Here is a 19,244-nt window from a genome sequence, read left to right as displayed (position 1 = left end):
GGTAAATCAAAGGCTGTGGTATGTGCTATCCTGTTTGTGGGATGGTGCATATAAAAGATCCCTTGTTACTAATGGAAAAAATTTGCAGGTTTTCTCTCGGAGTATTTCAAAATTATCAAATGTTTGACATCCAATAGCTGATGATTAATAAATCAATGTGCTCTAGTGGCGGTTGAACAAAACAAACGTTAACTTTACCAGACAACATCATATACATGGGCCATAGATTTTGATATATCTGGTGCAAATTTCTTGTTGAAACCAATGAACATAAATTGCACACAAATCTACTTGAAAGAACTACACACAAAAGCAGCAAAACAAATTATGATTAAAAACTTATCCAAAGATAAAGACTATTTTAATTACCATTTATACAAATTTCAACATATAATTACATGTATGTACAAAGTGAAATCATAAACAGACCACAGAACTAAAAGAATGAAGAAACTAAACTGCTATACAAAGAAATGAGAACTCTGTGTAGAACCTATTATACACGGAGATTATTACACGCGCTTGTGTGTCGTACTCATTTTACAAAACGAGTGTCCGGATTTTTGTATTGCCCAAGCGTGAGTGAGATTAATACATGAATCCTGACACGAGTTTCGTAAACACAGTACGACCCACACGCGAATGTAATCATTTCTTTATTATCCATATTATTATTGTTGTTTTCTTTATGAATAACAAGACCCAACTCGAATGTTTCAGCCACAACTAGGAGACGACGAAATGACGTCATGTTTCAAATGCACAGTCTGAGCTAGGACTGGAGAAGCAACATCATGTTATGATGTCGCTTCCCAAAGTTATGTCATTACACTTGTTATTACATGATTCTTATGATTATTATTAACTCGGTTATGTTGAACCATGCGGATAATAAATACATGTATCAGTGTTTCCTATTGTACATACATGTATCTTGCACTTTACTGAACACAGAAGTGAAATATTTTAACTTAAACATAAAATAATATTTTAAGCATTGGATTTTAACATTTATTTATCAACTTACAATTTGACAGAATGCTAAATGTTCAATGTTGATCATATTTGTTATCCACAAAGAAGAATATCTCATTAAGTGTAGAATAACTAGAGAGAACACTAAATGGAAACTTGAGCCCAAAATCTGAAATGTCACCCATTTTACAAAATATGGAGCAAGTCATCCACTTATTTTTTTATAATACAAAAGCTCAGAATAAATTAATTTCAATGTTTTAATACAAAAAATAGAAGAATTATTGGTAAATTAAAAAAAAGAAACATTAAAAAAAACAGGATACATATACTTGTACAAGGCTGAGACAGGACATTCAGAATTAAAAAAAAAAAAACCCAAACCCCTAAGCATCATTTTATATTGGGGCACCAACACATACACTATGTATGGATGATTTTATAAAATTTAATAGTTAAAAAAAAGAAGTTTGATGTGGGGAGGGGCATAGCCAGTGCTCCCCCCTCCCCCCAGACACCAGAATGCCAGCAAATGATTGTAGCATGAGACTTAAATATATAATTATCATATATTGCCTGAAATATGTTTTCTCCAATCCTATTCCTATTTATTATAAGTTTAGGTGTTTCAACGTCTTTTGCTTATTTGCTGAAGATGCATAGTCATTTTCTCTTAATTATACATACATCATTATGATTTATAATACAAATCAAATAAATCTTTTTTGTAAAATTAACAAAACACCTATTGCACAATACATGTATGTTTACGATAAAGTAGTTTTTAAAAGCTTAACCATAAGCTTGATTATTCATTTTATGTCAATCCTTAATTTAAATGAGAAAAAAAAAGGAGCAAGATTTTTCACATCTTCCCTAGTATTAATTTATATACATTAATTTTGTCTACAATGATAAATAAAAATCTGAATAGGCTTCATGGTAGTAAACTCCTTGCAGTCTTGCTGTTCATCTGTATCGCAATTCTTGATTCATACGTGTTCCATACCGGAACAAGAGGTGTTTTTGGCTATTCACTATTTGTCTTTTTTAGAATCATCACCTGCTGTTACTGTTTGACCGTTACAAACACCATTTGCCACTCCATTCTGTGCCACCTGGAAAATGGATTAAAATTAGTAAGACAAAGAAAATCAGAACCAGCTAAACACTATATTTTAATTTTTCTTTTAGAACCCAAAGACAGAAGTTATGTCAAACATGAACTTTTCATTTATTGCATAATTAATTAATTGGAATATACCAGTAATAAGTATATTATAATATTGTAAAGAAACCAGAGAAAACCAACATATTTCACAGAAACATAGTTGAAAAGGGGTGAGTACTATCAAGTTTCTTCCTGTAGTGTATTAGTGAATTATATGTGAAATATTTATTTTCAGATAACTCTTAAAATTATCAATGTAAAGGTATATGTATGTAATCTATTTAGAGTGGGAATCTTTGCCTACGCAGTGGTAGGTAAAATCTTATGTTTTTGTTATAGAGTTATCTTTGTGATGACACAATGTGATTACAGGGTTCGACACATCCACTAGCCCTCTGTCCCATTTAGTGAATTTTTTATCTGGGCAAGTGGAAATTATCAAATACAAAGGGCACTATCTAAAGCATTGGTGAGGAGTAATGAATTACTCAGATATTTGTCAAACACTGGATTATAAAATAAAAAAATCCATTTAGTTCTCAATAAGCAGAGCACTAAGGCTAATATCTTACAAATGAAACAAAGATCAATTTCAAAAGAAAACAACTTAAAAATAAATAAATTCAAAAACACGCCAAATGAGATAAAACATTTATGTTTTGTGGCGGTCGTATTGACAAATTATTTGAATTTCCAGTAACCGTCCAAAGTTTGTTTGCTTTTCTTAACAACACCACTAGAGCACATTAATTTATTAATCATCGGCTATTGCATGTCAAACATTTGGTAATTTTGACATTGTCTTTGAGAGGAAACCCGCTACATTTTTCCCATTAGTAGCAAGGAATCTTTTATATGCACCATCCCACAGACAGGATAGTACATACCATGGCCGTTGATATACCAGTCATGGTGCACTGACTGGAACGAAAAATAGCCCAAAAGGCCCACCGACGGGGAGCGATCCCAGACCGACCGCGCATCAAGGGAGCACTTTACCACTGGGCTATGTCCAAGTAACCATCCAAATTCCTCACACTATATGTACAGTGTTGTACTTGTCCGTTTGTCCTGACAAGTGAAAATCTGCTCGGACAAGCAAAATGGACATCAGTGGACAGGTAAAAATGTATTTGTTGTTTTATTTTAAGCTACCAAACACGGTAACATTGTCCTTGGCACTTGCACTTAAATAAACCTAACAATTAATTTGGACAATTGAAACTATTGGTAGACAAGTAACAAATTCTACTTGTTTCTATCACTGTATGTAGGGGTTTATGATGAAATAAAAATAAACTGTGTCGTGAGACATGCCACACTTAGAATACGGAACAAACCTTTTGGTTTTCCCCTTCCAGGATCTTTGTGTCCCCTGCTGATAAATCAGGCGATTTCTCTTCTTCAACCTTTTGTGGAAACCATGATGGAAACATTTTTGCAATCCATGGTTTACAATATCGATGGAAGAACCACAATAAAAAAGGAATTACGATGCATGGAACGCAAACCATTTTGACAACTAACCCGGAAGTTGTTTATCTGTGTCATTCTCCACTGGTGTTGAGCACCAACTAGTAACTGTGTGTTGCGTGTTTTTGTTTTTGTTTAACGACAGCACTATAGTACACATATTAATCGGAGGTGGGTGGGCGTAGCTCAGTGGTAAAGCGCGGTCGGTCTAGGATCGATCCCCGTCTGTTGTGCCATTTCTCGTCCCAGCCAGTACACCACGACTGGTATATCAAAGGCCGTGGTATGTGCTATTTTTTTCTGTGGAATGGTGTATATAATAATATATATATATATATATATATATATATATATATATATATATATATATAAAAGATCCCTTGCTACTAATAGAAAATTGTAGCGGGTTTCCTCTCTAAGATTATGTCAAAATTAACAAATGTTTGACATCCAATAGCCAATGATTAATTACCGGTAATCAATGTGCTCTAGTGGTGTCGTTAAACAAAACAAATGTTTCGGTCTTGGTTGTGAAACATTTGAAATTTTGACAGTCTTAGTGAATAAACCTGCTTTAAAAAAAAAATCATTACTAGCAAGTGATTTTTTTTATATGCACCATCCCAGTTTTGTTGTTTAACGACACCACTAGAGCACATTGATTTATTAATCGTCGGCTATTGGATGTCAAACTTAGTAATTTTCCCCACAGAATAACACATACTACAGCCTTTGATATACCAGTCGTGGTGCAATGGGCTTTACCACTGGTCTATGTTTTGTGAGTTTGCATATATCGACATATATGATCTGCGTTTCAAGTTTTAAAAGCAAAATACCCTCCTGTTCTAATCAGTTACATAATTAACTGACCGCCTCAAACTCACCCCCACCCCCCAAAAAAGAGAAAAACCCCAACAACCCCCCCCCCCCAACATACCCCTTACAATAAAATAAAATAAAAACGCCAACAAAAGCAAACACAAAAATCAAACTAAACCAACCACATAAACAAAATTATTTTAAAAACAACAACCAACCCCTTCCCTGCAAAACAACAAATAAAAATAACAACAAACAATACAAAACAGCAAGAAACACAACCAAATCAACAAGAGAAAACTGTAATTCAAAATGTTTATTTACAGCAGTTACATTACAGTAATGAACCAGCATCAATAAATACATTTATTTTTTTAATGGAGTAAAAGATAATTACTGAATTTATCTTAATATGGAAAGACATTACAATCTAAACGTACATTTTTCCCTATTCAGCAATGTTTAACATTCAGTGGCAATCTTATGTCTGAATTTTAAAAAAAAGTTGGGGTTTAAAAGTCGGTCTAGATGTACCAAAGGCCCATTCTCACCTCTAGGGAAGCGCTGAGATTTGCAATTTTATTTTATTTTATTTTTCAGCAAAATAATACTGAAAATTATGTAAACAGATAATAGTCAAATGAAGTAGGAGTCTGGGCACCCCTGGGTCTATACTTGACTTTCGTGACTAAAACTAACTTTTATGAAACTCAAATTTATTAAAATGTATTAAAATTTATAGTGGAACCCCTAAAAACCAGACACTTAGTAAACAGGAATTCCCTCAAAATTAACCCTACATTATTCATGGCCCCTTTTTAAACACCAGTACAAAACAGAATCTCTCTTAACTGGATTCCTTGTCAAACCAGTATTTTTGCTTGGTCTCATATGTGCTTGGTTTAGAGGTGTTTCACTGTATATATACTGTTTTACGAAATTACCCACAAATATAAAAGATAAACTAAAACCACAACAGCTGCAAATTAGTCTTGTGTACGGTTAAAGTTCAATAATCTTTTGTGTATTCTAGGTCATCAATAGTTGGCAACAGATTGCCATTGTTCTTTACAGCTGATAATAACCAAGAATAATAGTAAAACATTAATGAAAATCGGTCTCTCATTTATTTTGTCAATTACATGTATTCTCTTTTTTTTTTATGTGTGACTAAAGTGCTATTTGTAAGTCAGAATGGTCTGGGGAAAATAAATATTAAAAAAAGGAAGAAAAAAACAGAAGAAATTAAAAAAAAAAAAATTGCATTTTAATGTGAAATTCAAATAGTTAATAAATTAATGTTACATTTTTGTGTTACTGTTTCAACAGATGATGTTGTTGCATAGTAGTTATTCTGGCCTATTTTAAAATGTTTTATTATTATTTTTAAAAATCTGATGTCTATTGTCCAATCAGGAATTGGGAAGAAATATAATTGTTCGTTTTTTTTTGTTTTTTTTTTTTTTTTTTTACAATGTCTGATGGATTGAAATATTTTTAACAACACAAGTGAACATTCATTAAAATACTGCTACATACGTGTATTTTAGTGTGATAGCAAATGTTACTCTATTCTATGGAGGGTGAGTACAGTGGATTTCAGACAACCTGCCTCCCCTCTCCATGTGAACATTTGTTATAAAAGAAGATAATTTAGTCAACTTTAAAATAGCAGGGCCATAACCAGCAGGGGGTGGAAGGAAGCAGTACAGGCCCATAGCCAAAAATATGAAAATGTGTGTGTGTGTGTGTGGGGAGGGGGTGGTGTTTAGTTTTAAAATGTCCTTTACCACTAGCTGGAATGCCAGGAGTGCCTACCTGGTAAGGCCTTTAAAAAATGTGTACCTAAAAAACCCACATAAAATATTTTTAGGTAGGGTCAGCTATTTCCTTAAATTATTATTATTATAATATATATATTTTTTTGTACTACATTCCTCCCTTCGGGAGCTGATAAAATGTTTGTACTCTTTTCACCTACATATTAATTATAAAATGTCAATTATAATTATAAAAATAATGTTGTCCCTACTTATTAGGTACATTCAGGGTCAGATTCCCAGAACACACATTTATCCAATAAGCCTAATGGTATACATATAAGAAAGTGCCATAATAATTTTTTTATTGCGCTCTAAAGGTGCAATGATATGTTATTGGCAAGTCACGATACAAAACATATCCCGATATAAGAGTGCCAATATAAATTATGCAAAACAAAAGGTATGTGCCTTGCGAACTAATTCGATGCATATCATGGACCTCATATTGTAACAGATTGCATCACTGTATTGTCACACCTCTGCTAGGAGTGATATCACTGTTATCAAGGCCCCAACCATGCACTCCCAAATTTGTTTTTTGTTACTAATAAACTTTAAAAAAAAACCCAAAACATTTGTTTTTAAGGATACAAATGATATGAATAAATATGATATGAAAATAAACTGTATGTATATACATGTACAATTATGCACGCCCTATGTTTCTGGTCAAAATACGGCTGACAATGTAGGTTTACATTTTATAATGTGTGGCTTGGTGTTAAATTTTATACTCCATTATAAAGGATAGTTCAGGCTTTTATTGCTTATCTCGATTCATTATCCAATGATTTTCACGAAAATGGTATAATATAAACTTGTATCTACATGGGTTTGCTTAAAACAGTCAAAGTGCCCTATTCCTTGGTGCATGTAATGGAAGTGTGCCAGTCTACTGGGCGATATGATAGTGAAAATTAAAATGTCTACTACCAAATAAAAACTAAACCAAATAGAATCAGAACTTACGACTTTGAGCAGTATTTACTATTAGTCTACCATTATACATGTAGTCCATTGTCAGGATAATCCCTGACCTGACCTGGGCATGGTAATAACATTAAGTAGATACCATAGATACAAGGTATATATACACAGAGAAAACCCTCAAAACCAGACCCTATGTAAACCACAATTCTCTCAAAAGCTGGGCTGTGTTCAGCCAGACCGAGCAGAAAAATGGCCTCACGCTAAACCAAATGGCAATGTCGGGAACCAATCAAATAGTTCGCAAACGTTAGTGAAATGTTCGCTGGCTGAATTTAGGGAAGGTGTTTTAACATTTTCACAGTCTTTTTCTTTCTTAAATATCAACACAAAACAATGTTTTAACATTTTCAGTCTTTTTTTTCTTAAATATCAACACAGAACATACTCTCTCTTTAGAACAAAAAGCTAAAAACAGACTTTTTACTTCGTAACTTGGTCCTATGGGTGTTTGGTTTATATGGGTTTCACTGTATATTATAACATGTTTTAAGCAAGCAAACACCAGTATATCACAATGACAATGAGACTTGTCTGTCACAGCACGTTGCACGAAGACAGTTGGTACCAAAAACAGGACATAGGATTTCAAATTTCATGGGAAACACCTTTTCGGTTTCTTGTCTTGTGATCATGGGTACCCATCAGAAATTATATATTATTTTCGTTGAATAGTAGTTCTCGATATAATAATCATGGCAAATGAAATTTCGGTTCCCTAATTTTACTGACACGATCGTTTGCGTGAAATCTGAGGGCCTACAAAAAACAAGACTTTGTTATAACTAGTCGAGACTGTATCCAGTCTGAATGAGCTAATAGGATGTTAGGATGTCATAGCACATTGCATCAAGACAGTTGGTAACAAAAAACATTCATGACTATTATAACTAGTCTGAGTGAGTTATATTAGGACGGGGAAGTGAAACTGCAGTTTTGTTATAACTAGTCCGAGTCAGCCATCTTAGGATGGGGAAGTGAGACTGCAGCTTTATTATAACTAGCCTGAGTGAGCTACATTAGGATGGGAAAATGAGACTGCAGCTCTATTATAACTAGTCCGAGTCATCTATATTAGGTTGAGGAAGTGAGACTGCAGCTCTATTATAACTAGTCCGAGTCATCTATATTAGGATGAGGAAGTGAGACTGCAGCTTTATTATAACTAGTCCGAGTCAGCTATATTAGGACAGGGAAGTGAGACTGCAGCTTTATTATAACTAGTCCGAGTCAGCTATATTAGGACGAGGAAGTGAGACTGCAGCTCTATTATAACTAGTCCTAGTGAGCTATATTAGGATGGGGAAGTGAGACTACAGCTTTATTATAACTAGCCTGAGTGAGCTATATTAGGATGGGGAAGTGAGACTGCAGCTCTATTATAACTAGTCCGAGTCAGCTATATTAGGACGGGGAAGTGAGACTGCAGCTCTATTATTATAACTATTCCAAGTCAGCTATATTAGGACGAGGAAGTGAGACTGCAGCTCTATTATTATAACTAGTCTGAGTCATCTATATTAGGATGAGGAAGTGAGACTGCAGCTTTATTATAACTAGTCCGAGTCATCTATATTAGGACGGGGAAGTGAGACTGCAGCTTAATTATAACTAGCCTGAGTGAGCTATATTAGGATGGGGAAGTGAGACTGCAGCTCTATTATAACTAGTCCAAGTCAGCTATATTAGGACGAGGAAGTGAGACTGCAGCTCTATTATTATAACTAGTCTGAGTCATCTATATTAGGATGAGGAAGTGAGACTGCAGCTTTATTATAACTAGTCCGAGTCATCTATATTAGGACGGGGAAGTGAGACTGCAGCTCTATTACAACCAGTCTGAGTGAGCTATATAAGGATGGGGAAGTGAGACTGCAGCTCTATTATAACTAGTCCGAGTCAGCTATATTAGGACGGGGAAGTGAGACTGCAGCTTTGTTATAACTAGTCTGAGTCAGCTATATTAAGATGGGGAAGTGAGACTGCAGCTCTATTATAACTAGTCCGAGTCAGCTATATTAGGACGGGGAAGTGAGACTGCAGCTCTATTATAACTAGTCTGAGTCAGCTATATTAAGATGGGGAAGTGAGACTGCAGCTCTATTATAACTAATTTCGAGTCAGCTATATTAGGATGGGGAAGTGAGACTGCTGTTTAAAAGTATCAATTCCGTGATCTAGTAACTAGTATGTTGCATCATTTCAGAGAATGGTGGGATCTAGCTCAGTCTGTAGACTTATAGAGTGCTTGCCTGAGGTGCTTGGGTCAAGGGATTACATCTTCGCAGTGAACCGTACCTGATTAGGTTTTCTCCCATTCCAACCAGTGCCTCATTACTGGTATATCAAAGGCCATGGTACATTGGCAGAGTCCTTGCTGCTAATGTCAAAATGCAGTGGTTTTCCTCCGACTCAGGGCTAGCTCTGGGTGAGCAGAAAATTTCGTCAAATCATCTATTTAAACTTCAAAAATAGCAAAAACCCAGGTATTTTCTAATAAAATAACAATTACTACAATAAATTTATTTGCTAAATTAAAATAAATTTTGCCAATTGTTTTTAAAATTCGCAATTGGCAAACTTGGCATCCAGTAGTCAATGATTAGTAAACACTGATCAGATGTTCTATTTCTAAACTTACAATTCCCTTTGATATTGTTCATTAAGGAAGGAAATGTTTTATTTAACGCCACACTCAACACATTTTATTTATGGTTATATGGTGTCAGACAGATGGTTAAGGACCACACAGATATTGAGAGGAAACCCGCTGTCGCCACTTCATGGGCTACTCTTTTTGATTAGCAGCAAGGGATCTTTTATATGCACCATCCCAGACAGAATAACACATACCACAGCCTTTGATATACCAGTCGTGGTGCACTGGCTAGAGCGAGAATATTGTTCATTAAAGTCCTTCACAGATACAGATCTACTCAGTACTCTGTTATGCATCTGAATCACTGTTACCAGGCACTGATACCTGCATGTAAATATGATATATTTTAATAATAAAACAATTCATCAAAGTATACTTCATCATCATGTATACGGTGGTGTTGTCTAATTATATGTGGCTAAGATCAAAGTAAAATTTTCTACATTATTGTATCACCTCCATACAACCATGCTCAATTTATTTTGATGCCTGCACAACAAAAATCAATTGATATTGACTTTAAAAAAATTATATATACAATAACAGAATTTTTTTCCTTCTTTTTTCTTTTTTCAAACTACATGTATACATGTGTATGTAGCTTTAGTTAAAACTATATTCTGTAGAACATGTGTCTGGACAAGCATACATTTAATAATAATACCCACTGATATCAACCAGACATCAAGATTTTAAAAACCATATATAAATAAAATAAACTCCTGGAATGAATAAAGCAACAAGTACCATAACCCCTACCACAGTCCACCACCGTATGCCATAATCAGCACCATTTAAGTGTTTTGGTTTCTGCGACTGCAAAGGATGGATGCTTTTGTTGGTCAGTACAGATATCACCTCACTCAAGGAATCCCTCTCTCTCCGTGAAGGCTGTATTATTTTGGAAAGGTCCTTGTCCATATTTCTTAGGAAGTCTTCAGCTTCTTTACTTTGGGTGCGTAAATTGTCTTGGATGCTAATAGTGTGGATAACTTTGTGTTGCGTCTCTGGGTCACTTAGATCCTGCAAGGAGTCCGAGTCATAGTCCAGATGTTGGTCTTCTACAAATTCCTCTATGGTTCCGTTTTGTTGAGAAAGAAGCCTCGCACTATCTGCATTTCGTTTCTCCTGTGCAATAATTTCTGACATAAGTCCAAACCGCTTGACAGGCACCTTTATAAACCTCAAAGCAAAGAAGTCCTGGTCTCGAATCAACTTGTTGATACGTTTAAGCTCTGAAACCTGAAATGAAAAATAAAAAATACTTGAGTCAGATGTATCAATGGGTGCAACATTTGCCCGAGTGTGTCAGTCAAAGAAAAGCTTTAGTTCAGTAGCACTTGATAAAATATTGCACTTCAATACCCAAGTTTGATCCAAACCGTAACCCTTCTTAGCATATCGATAAAAAAAAAAAAAAATTAAAAAAAAAATTAGTTGTTGAGAATGTTCCATTTTCTGTCAAATACAAATGCCTAATTAGTAATTAAACTGTGCAGCTGTTGAATAGCCCATGTTAGAATCCTGTGTCCAGACTCCATCACCCCCTTCCAAAGGACCTGTATGCCTTTAAATTACTTTCATAACTTTTAAGTTTAACTACCAGTAGATTCCCCAACATTTTGTCCAGACAGAAATTGTGAAATAAAACCTTACAATGAAACAGATTCCACATACTAGATGGTAAACATGTCACCTTTATCAATATTGCTGAGATCTCCTAGGACAAAAAATATGTAGTTTTTTGCCTACTGATATTTTGCTTTTATTAAAGGGTGGAAAGATTTGATGTAATCTGACATGAAATATGTTATATTATAATATAAATCAATCATCATGACATGATATTAGTTACAGAGTATTCCATAATTTGGGGACAACAATAAAAAGGCAAAATAACAAATGGCAAAAAAATTATAGGCTTTAAAAAATTTGTTCTAGGAGATCTTAGCCAGAGTACTCTTGACGGTATGAGAGCTAGACAGACATTTGAACAGTTATAACGCTCTCTAACCCAGGGTTCAAATTTCATCACAGTACCGACAGCAACTGCCGGAGGTGCCCTTCTTACTTACCGTTATGCTCCTAACATCTTACGGTGTTGATGGCAAGAAAATTGCTATACTGTCTTAGCTGGTTTGCCACCGTGCCCTTTGGAATTTGATTTTGTGGGGTTATTTAAATCCAGCATTTTATTATTTTAAATTTATTTAGAAATGACACAAAATGTAACATGAAAAATCACATCTAGCAAAGTGGCAGGTCAATTAACCTAGGATGTAAAACAAATGTGCTAAAAAAAAAAGTGCCCATAAAAGTAACGTTTAAGTTGACCACATTTATAAATATATTCTTTGTGACTTACACATTAGTGATTTTTAATATCATAGATGATTGGGACATTGCGGTCACAAACAAGCTTCATTCCGTCAAGCCAGTCTTGAGTAATAGTCCTCCTACAGGCGGTGCAGGAAGGATGAGGTAGTCTTGTGCCATGCCCGCATATTTGACGCATTCATTTATTTTAACCCTCTAGTGCCCAAGTACGCAAAATAAATACCAAAAATGATTATATCCATTCAACTTACAGGCGTTAGTGTACATTGAACACTTCCATGTTAATTTTTGAATTTTCATAAATTTGTATATACACTTTTAATAATGTAGCATATCTGCTACATTAGGCATATACATGTAATGTAGCATACATGCTACATGTTATTAACCTTGTAAAATACATCATTATGGCATATATCTGTATCAAAAATAAACATTGGAGTCCAAGACCATAAAGTGAAATAATTTTTGTCTCAGAAATTTGATTATGATAGAAAGTATATTTGCTTTGTGCCCCTCTTTTGAAAGAAATGTTTGCCTTGGTGCCCCTCCAACTTGTCTTGGTGCCCTAATTTTTGTTATTAAACTGAAGGCAACACTTGCCATGACCCCCTAAAATTGAAAATCAACCCCTTAATCAATCAATGTGCTCTAGTGGTGCTGTTAAACAAAACAAACATTTCCCCCCCTATATAAATTCTGCGCAATCTCTGCCTACCAAGTGGTATTCAAAGATATCCACTTTAATACAACAACAATCCTATGTTTGACGTCAAATACCTTTATATTTTTTTTTAACAATTTCACATGTTAATCACTAAAAGTATAATACACACACTACAGGAAGAAACCCAACAGCACCCCCTTTCAATACCGTTCCGGTTAAATATGTTGTTGCCAACAGGTTTCTTCTTGTAGTGTGTGCATTAGAGATTAATATGTGAACATTTTTTTTATTTAAGGAACTCGCAAATGATCGATGTAAAGGTATTTGATGCCAAACATAGGATTGTTGTTGTACATATTAGACTGGGAATCTTTGACTACCGTTTGGTAGGCAGAAATTGCACAGAATTTATATAGATTGGTCTCCAATGGTTTGAGAGCGTTATAAAGTCCAAAAGTCCGTCTAGCTCTCTTACTGTCAGAGTACTTGGGCTAGTAGATATAGGACTTCTAGATTATGGTAGCCCCACTCCCATCATGACCCATGGCTAGTGATATTCAGTGTTGGGCTAGTAAATAACTATTACAACTAGCCCGATGGCTAGTGAAAAAAATATCTTGTCAAATGATGCATTTAAGTCTTATTTTGTAAATATGAATAGCCCGCCCCTCTTCCCACCCCCGATATAATGGTTTTTAAGCTCTATCTCCCTCTTTAGGTGATATATATCTGATTATTACTACATGTATGAGTAAAATTGTATTTATTTAAAGTAGGGCTAGTTAATTTTTAATCATGGCTAGTATATTTTTTTAATCACTGATCCCACGGCTAGTGGATTTTTATAAAATTCTAGAAACCCTGAGATACATGTGTATCTCAGCAAAGTCAATATAGGTGACATGGTTACATTCTGGTAAGTGGAATCTGTGTCATTGTAATGTTTTTTTCACACTTTATGTAGGAAAGTCTAACGGTAATTAAAGGTAGGAGAGTAATTTTATCGTCGTTGTTAACAATGTCTTGAATGGGTTACCAGTTATATCGCCCCCGGGTCATATCGTCCTTGTGTGAAAACGTCCCCGGTTCCTACCAAAACGTCCCCGGTCACACTTAACACCAACTACACAAAGCATACACAATAATTATTTGACAGAATTGGAATCAAATTCAATGTCATTTCAACCCTATTCAATCCCTGAATGCCATTAGCTAGGCCTATACATCAATATTTTTCTTTCAACAATCTTTTTTCCCGTGCCATTATGCAATTTCTAATGAAAATGTGATTTTTATCAGTTTTGAGGATTTAATGCCCAATAAGAATATCCATGTTAAATCAAAGAGACCACTAAATCTTACATATAACAACTAATTAAGAATTCCACTCACTAGCACCAAACACCAGAGACAAGACTGAAGACATTTAAAATTTGATTGTTTTGAGGATTTAATGCCCAATAAGCTAATTCTTTGATGTTTTCACCTACCCCGTTTACTTGTTTATTTAACGCACAGCCTCCTTCGTACGCAGGGACGATTTGACGCGGGGACGTTATGACTGGTCACCCTTGAATGTGGTTAAAACTTGGCTATATCGTGATTCTATCCCGTGAAATAAATATACGGGATTGTTTATATTACTTACCGTATATAAATATTTATAATGAAATTCTATCTTATAAAGAGATAACTCTTGATAAAATAAAATATTGAAATAAATAAAGTTATATATGGCAAAATATGTAGTTAATTACACTATATACTGTTCGTGATTCTATCTCGTGTGCTTTTTACATAATTTTAATGCTATTTTATTTTATTTTTCCCCAAAAAATATATACTCTTCAAAAAAAGAAACGCAAAAGGGTACAAATGGGTTATAACTCCGATTTTATGTTTCCTACCGGTTCATGCTTTGTGAATATAAGGTCATTGCATGTCCCAAACACATTCCCACGGTTACATTCGATAAAACGCAGCTACTGTACAATAAAGTTCCAAAATGTGAATATTCGCAAAAACGCAGCCATGTGCAAACCATGTCACCACTGCACGTGCGTTGTCTGCACGTGCAACATGAACACCGACAGTATAAAAGTGCAGGGTGTTCGCTTGCCTGGCCTCTGTATCTGGCCGACAGTTGACAATCCAGGACATGCCACGTCTCAGTGAACCGCAGAGAAACAATGCCATCGGCCGACTAGACGCAGGCGAATCCAGAACGGCCGTTGCCAGGGCATTCCATGTGTCCCCAAGCACCATCTCCAGACTGTGGGACCGTTACCAGCAACATGGATCAACACGTGACCTCCCTAGATCCGGTCGACCACGGGTCACTACCCCCGGGCAGCACCGCTACATCCGGGTATGCCACCTTCGGGAACGATTGACTACTGCCACCTCCACAGCCGCAGCAATACCAGGTTTGCGCAGGATATCCGACCAGACCGTACGGAACCGCCTACGTGAGGTAGGAATTCGTGCCAGACGTCCAGTTCGAGGTGTCATCTTAACACCACAACACCGTCGACTCCGACTGCAGTGGTGCCAGATTCATCGACAATGGCCTCAACTGCGATGGAGACAGGTGTGGTTCAGTGACGAGTCCCGATTTCTGCTCCGACGTCATGATGGAAGATGTCGCGTGTATAAGCGTCGTGGTGAACGTTATGCGGCAAACTGCGTGCAGGAAGTGGACAGATTTGGCGGGGGTAGTGTCATGGTGTGGGCAGCCATCTCACACACTGGCAGAACTGACCTGGTCCACGTGCAGGGCAACCTGAATGCACAGGGCTACATTGACCAGATCCTCCGGCCACACATCGTTCCAGTTATGGCCAACGCCAACGCAGTGTTCCAACATGACAACGCCAGGCCTCACACAGCACGTCTCACAACGGCTTTCCTACAGAACAACAACATTAATGTCCTTCCTTGGCCATCGATATCACCGGATTTGAACCCAATTGAGCATCTATGGGACGAGTTGGACCGACACCTCCGACAGCGACAACCACAGCCCCAGACCCTGCCCGAGCTGGCAGCAGCCTTGCAGGCCGAGTGGGCCACCATCCCCCGGGACGTCATCCGTACTCTGGTTGCTTCAATGGGCAGGCGGTGCCAGGCAGTTGTCAACACACGCAGAGCCCACACCCGGTATTGACTCCAGATGACCTTGACGGTGTGTCCTATCACTTACTCACAATGGACTAGAGTGAATTGTGAACAATCCTGCAACATTTGGTAATTATCGGACTCACCATTCAATAATTAAATCAATTCTCCAAATGTTACGACAATGTGGTTTTGCGTTTCTTCTTTTAAAGAGTATATAAACCCCGTTTTTTTATATAATAGTCCCCAAAATAAAACCATTTTAAAAGAATTGATAACATTGAAAGAAATAAAGTTATATATGCCAAAATATGTAGTGAATGTCACTATATACTGTTCGTGATTCTATCCCGTGTTGATACGTTTTACATAATTTTAATGCGATTTTAATTTATTCCCCCCCCCCCACAATATCTAAATCCCTTTTTTTATATAATAGTCCCCAAAATAAAACCCTTTTAAGACACTTGATAACATTGAAAGAAACAAAGTTATATATGCCAAAATATGTAGTGAATGACACTATATACTGTTCGTGATTCTATCCCGTGTTGATACGTTTTACATAATTTTAATGCTATTTTAATTTCTTTTCCCCCAAAAAATATCTAAACCCCTTTTTTTATATAATAGTCCCCAAAATAAAATCCTTTTAAGACACTTGATAACATTGAAAGAAACAAAGTTATATATGCTAAAATATGTAGTGAATGACACTATATACTGTTCGTGATTCTATCCCGTGTGAATTAAAGCCAATGACAATATATTATTACTGTCGACTTCTCTTATAAAGAGATAACTCTTGATAGAAATATCTTATAAAGAGATAACTCTTGATAAAATGAAAGGTTAAACCAATCGATAAATGGAAAATTTTCAATCCCGTATGGGATAGAATGGAGCCCGTCGATCTCGCCCAACGTCGATCTCGCCCGTGGCGAGATAGCCATAAATCCCATTTCCTATTGGGCGAAGTCGTCGTGCATATTATATTTAAATGGAAAGGATAAACAATGCTTAAAATGTTTATATGACTAAAATTAATTAATGTATAGACTTATTCTCATTTAGTGTATTCAATATTCGTGCGTCATGTCATTTCGTGCCCTAACAGGAAATGATGATATTTAGCATGCTCACGCGCTGCGCGAGATTTGCATCAGTCATTTTACAATATTATTACTATGACTTAATTCCATTAATTATTATTTTTTTTTTTAATTCGTTCAATATGTAAATTTTATCAAAACAATATATTTTTTAAATGCAATAATAAATGAAAACTGTTTTAATATATGTGGACCGAAACCATTTTACAATTATTATTATGACTTAATTCCAATAAAAAAACATTTCAGCTTGAAACAAGTATCCAGTCAACAACGTCATGCACACATTAATATATACATTTTAAACATTATTAATACAATCTAGTTACATCATAACCAGCTTCTACTCAGAAGAAAAACATGTCGGAGATCTCGCCCAATCTCGCCAAGGTGTAAACATAAACTAACACAATCATCAATGAAAAACATTTGAAAAAACCCCACACCAACATGCACTGAATAAGAATAAGTCTATACATTAATTAATTTAATAATATAAACATTCTAAACAGTGCCAATCCTTTATAAAATGTACGGCGATTTCGCCCATTAGGAAATAGGATTTACGTCTATCTCGCCACGGGCGAGATCGACGTACTTCGATAGAATCACGATATAGACTAAAACTTTAACTCTTAACAATTCCTTCTGACATGACCTCCAATGAAAAAAAATTCTGGAAGTTCGACAATTACGGATAAATATGTTCCAGTCCTTATACATTTTATTTTTATTTAATAAAACAACAAAAAACCCCAAAACATTGTGAAATGTAAGGCTTATTTACCGGACAGGCATACTGAAGTGCAAGACTTTGAAGTGTATCATCTTTGGACAGCTGTTTTTCAAAATAGACCGGTTCATTTGGTTCTGCTGCAGTTTTCCCCGAACCACCTCGTCGAGAACGAAAATCAGACATCTCCATTTCTGTATCATCGTCCTCGACCACGTTGTCTTGTCCAAATACGTATACGCGTGCTGACTTGACATTTTGAACCTGGTGGTACTGACCCCGGTTCTTTTCATCTCGATTCTTCGAGCGCCACGATTTCCCTCGTATATAACCTGCACTCATAACATCAGTTTTCCCCTGATTTGGAAGTCAGGCATTGAAATTTAAATAAGAAAAAGCACTAACTGACATCTTTTAAACAGATTTAATTAAATAAAAATAAACATTGACTATCAAAAAGTTATTAAACAGGAACTACATGGCAGACAGGAAGCGGAAACAAAAGTAAACTTTGCCACTTTGGCAAGGGCAACTACTCTAAACAAAAATTTTCTTGGTCTCACAACCTATTAGGTTTTTTTACATGTCTTCAATTAAAAACTTTGTACTTAGAAAAATAAATAAATTACTAAATGAATGAATGAATGAATGAATGAATGAATGAATGAATGAATGAATGAATGAATGAATGAATGAATATTTTATTTCATCCCATAAATAATTTAAGTTGTATCTTATTATCCCTCATGGGATGTCATTAAGTAAGAATGAATCAATGTTTAATGACACCCCAGCATGAAAAATACATCAGCTATTGGGCGACAAACTAAGGTAAATCCAAACATGAACTGATGAAACAACAACATAAAAATGCATGATTTAAATTAAAACACAGTATAAAGAACTGTGCAAAAATATCAAATAAGATAGAGAAGTAAAATTAAAATTTAGAATAAAATTCAGTATCACAAAGAAATTGCAACAAAGTTCTGGATGATTCCATCACATTTCTTCTAACAAATATATCTTTTCTAGTTTTCATTAGATGATTGCACTCCACCAAAATGTTGTGTACCGTCAGAGTACACTGACAGTGCTCACAACAGGGTGGAGGATCCTTCTTCAGAATAAATGAATGGATAAAGTATGTATGACCAATGCCAGCACAACACAAACAAATAAAAACAGTCCGAAGGTGTGTATATATTATTTAACATTGTTGGAAAAATGTCAGCTCCAGCTATTTGGTGTCTTTAGTTAACACATGCATGCTTATTGAAAAACACAGTTACACAGCCTTGAGTGAGAGAGAGGAACCCTGCTGCCTGTGGATTATTCCAGCAACAAGAGATTTTATATATACATACT

The 19,244-nt window shown here is 35.5% G+C and overlaps 1 protein-coding gene and 1 long non-coding RNA gene across 2 annotated transcripts; both read right to left on the bottom strand.

The window, feature by feature from the left end:
* Positions 1-997: 997 nt before the first annotated feature.
* On the bottom strand, positions 998-3,784 carry LOC121377813. Its single transcript, XR_005958661.1, has 2 exons — positions 3,487-3,784; positions 998-2,093 (listed from the first exon to the last, which is right to left on the bottom strand). It is a non-coding gene; the product is annotated as an uncharacterized LOC121377813 (long non-coding RNA).
* A 6,573-nt stretch (positions 3,785-10,357) lies between these two features.
* On the bottom strand, positions 10,358-18,355 carry LOC121383879 (lysM and putative peptidoglycan-binding domain-containing protein 3-like). Its single transcript, XM_041513979.1, has 2 exons — positions 17,931-18,355; positions 10,358-11,152 (listed from the first exon to the last, which is right to left on the bottom strand). The coding sequence occupies exons 1-2, from the start codon at positions 18,216-18,218 to the stop codon at positions 10,595-10,597; spliced, it is 846 nt and encodes a 281-aa protein (XP_041369913.1). The 5' UTR covers positions 18,219-18,355; the 3' UTR covers positions 10,358-10,594.
* Positions 18,356-19,244: the final 889 nt, after the last annotated feature.

This window comes from Gigantopelta aegis, chromosome 2 (assembly GCF_016097555.1).
Source record: "Gigantopelta aegis isolate Gae_Host chromosome 2, Gae_host_genome, whole genome shotgun sequence".
In the NCBI taxonomy this organism is placed as follows: Eukaryota; Metazoa; Mollusca; class Gastropoda; order Neomphalida; family Peltospiridae; genus Gigantopelta; species Gigantopelta aegis.
The sequence above is the reverse complement of the archived record's forward strand: the minus strand, read 5'-3'. Positions and strand labels throughout refer to the sequence as shown.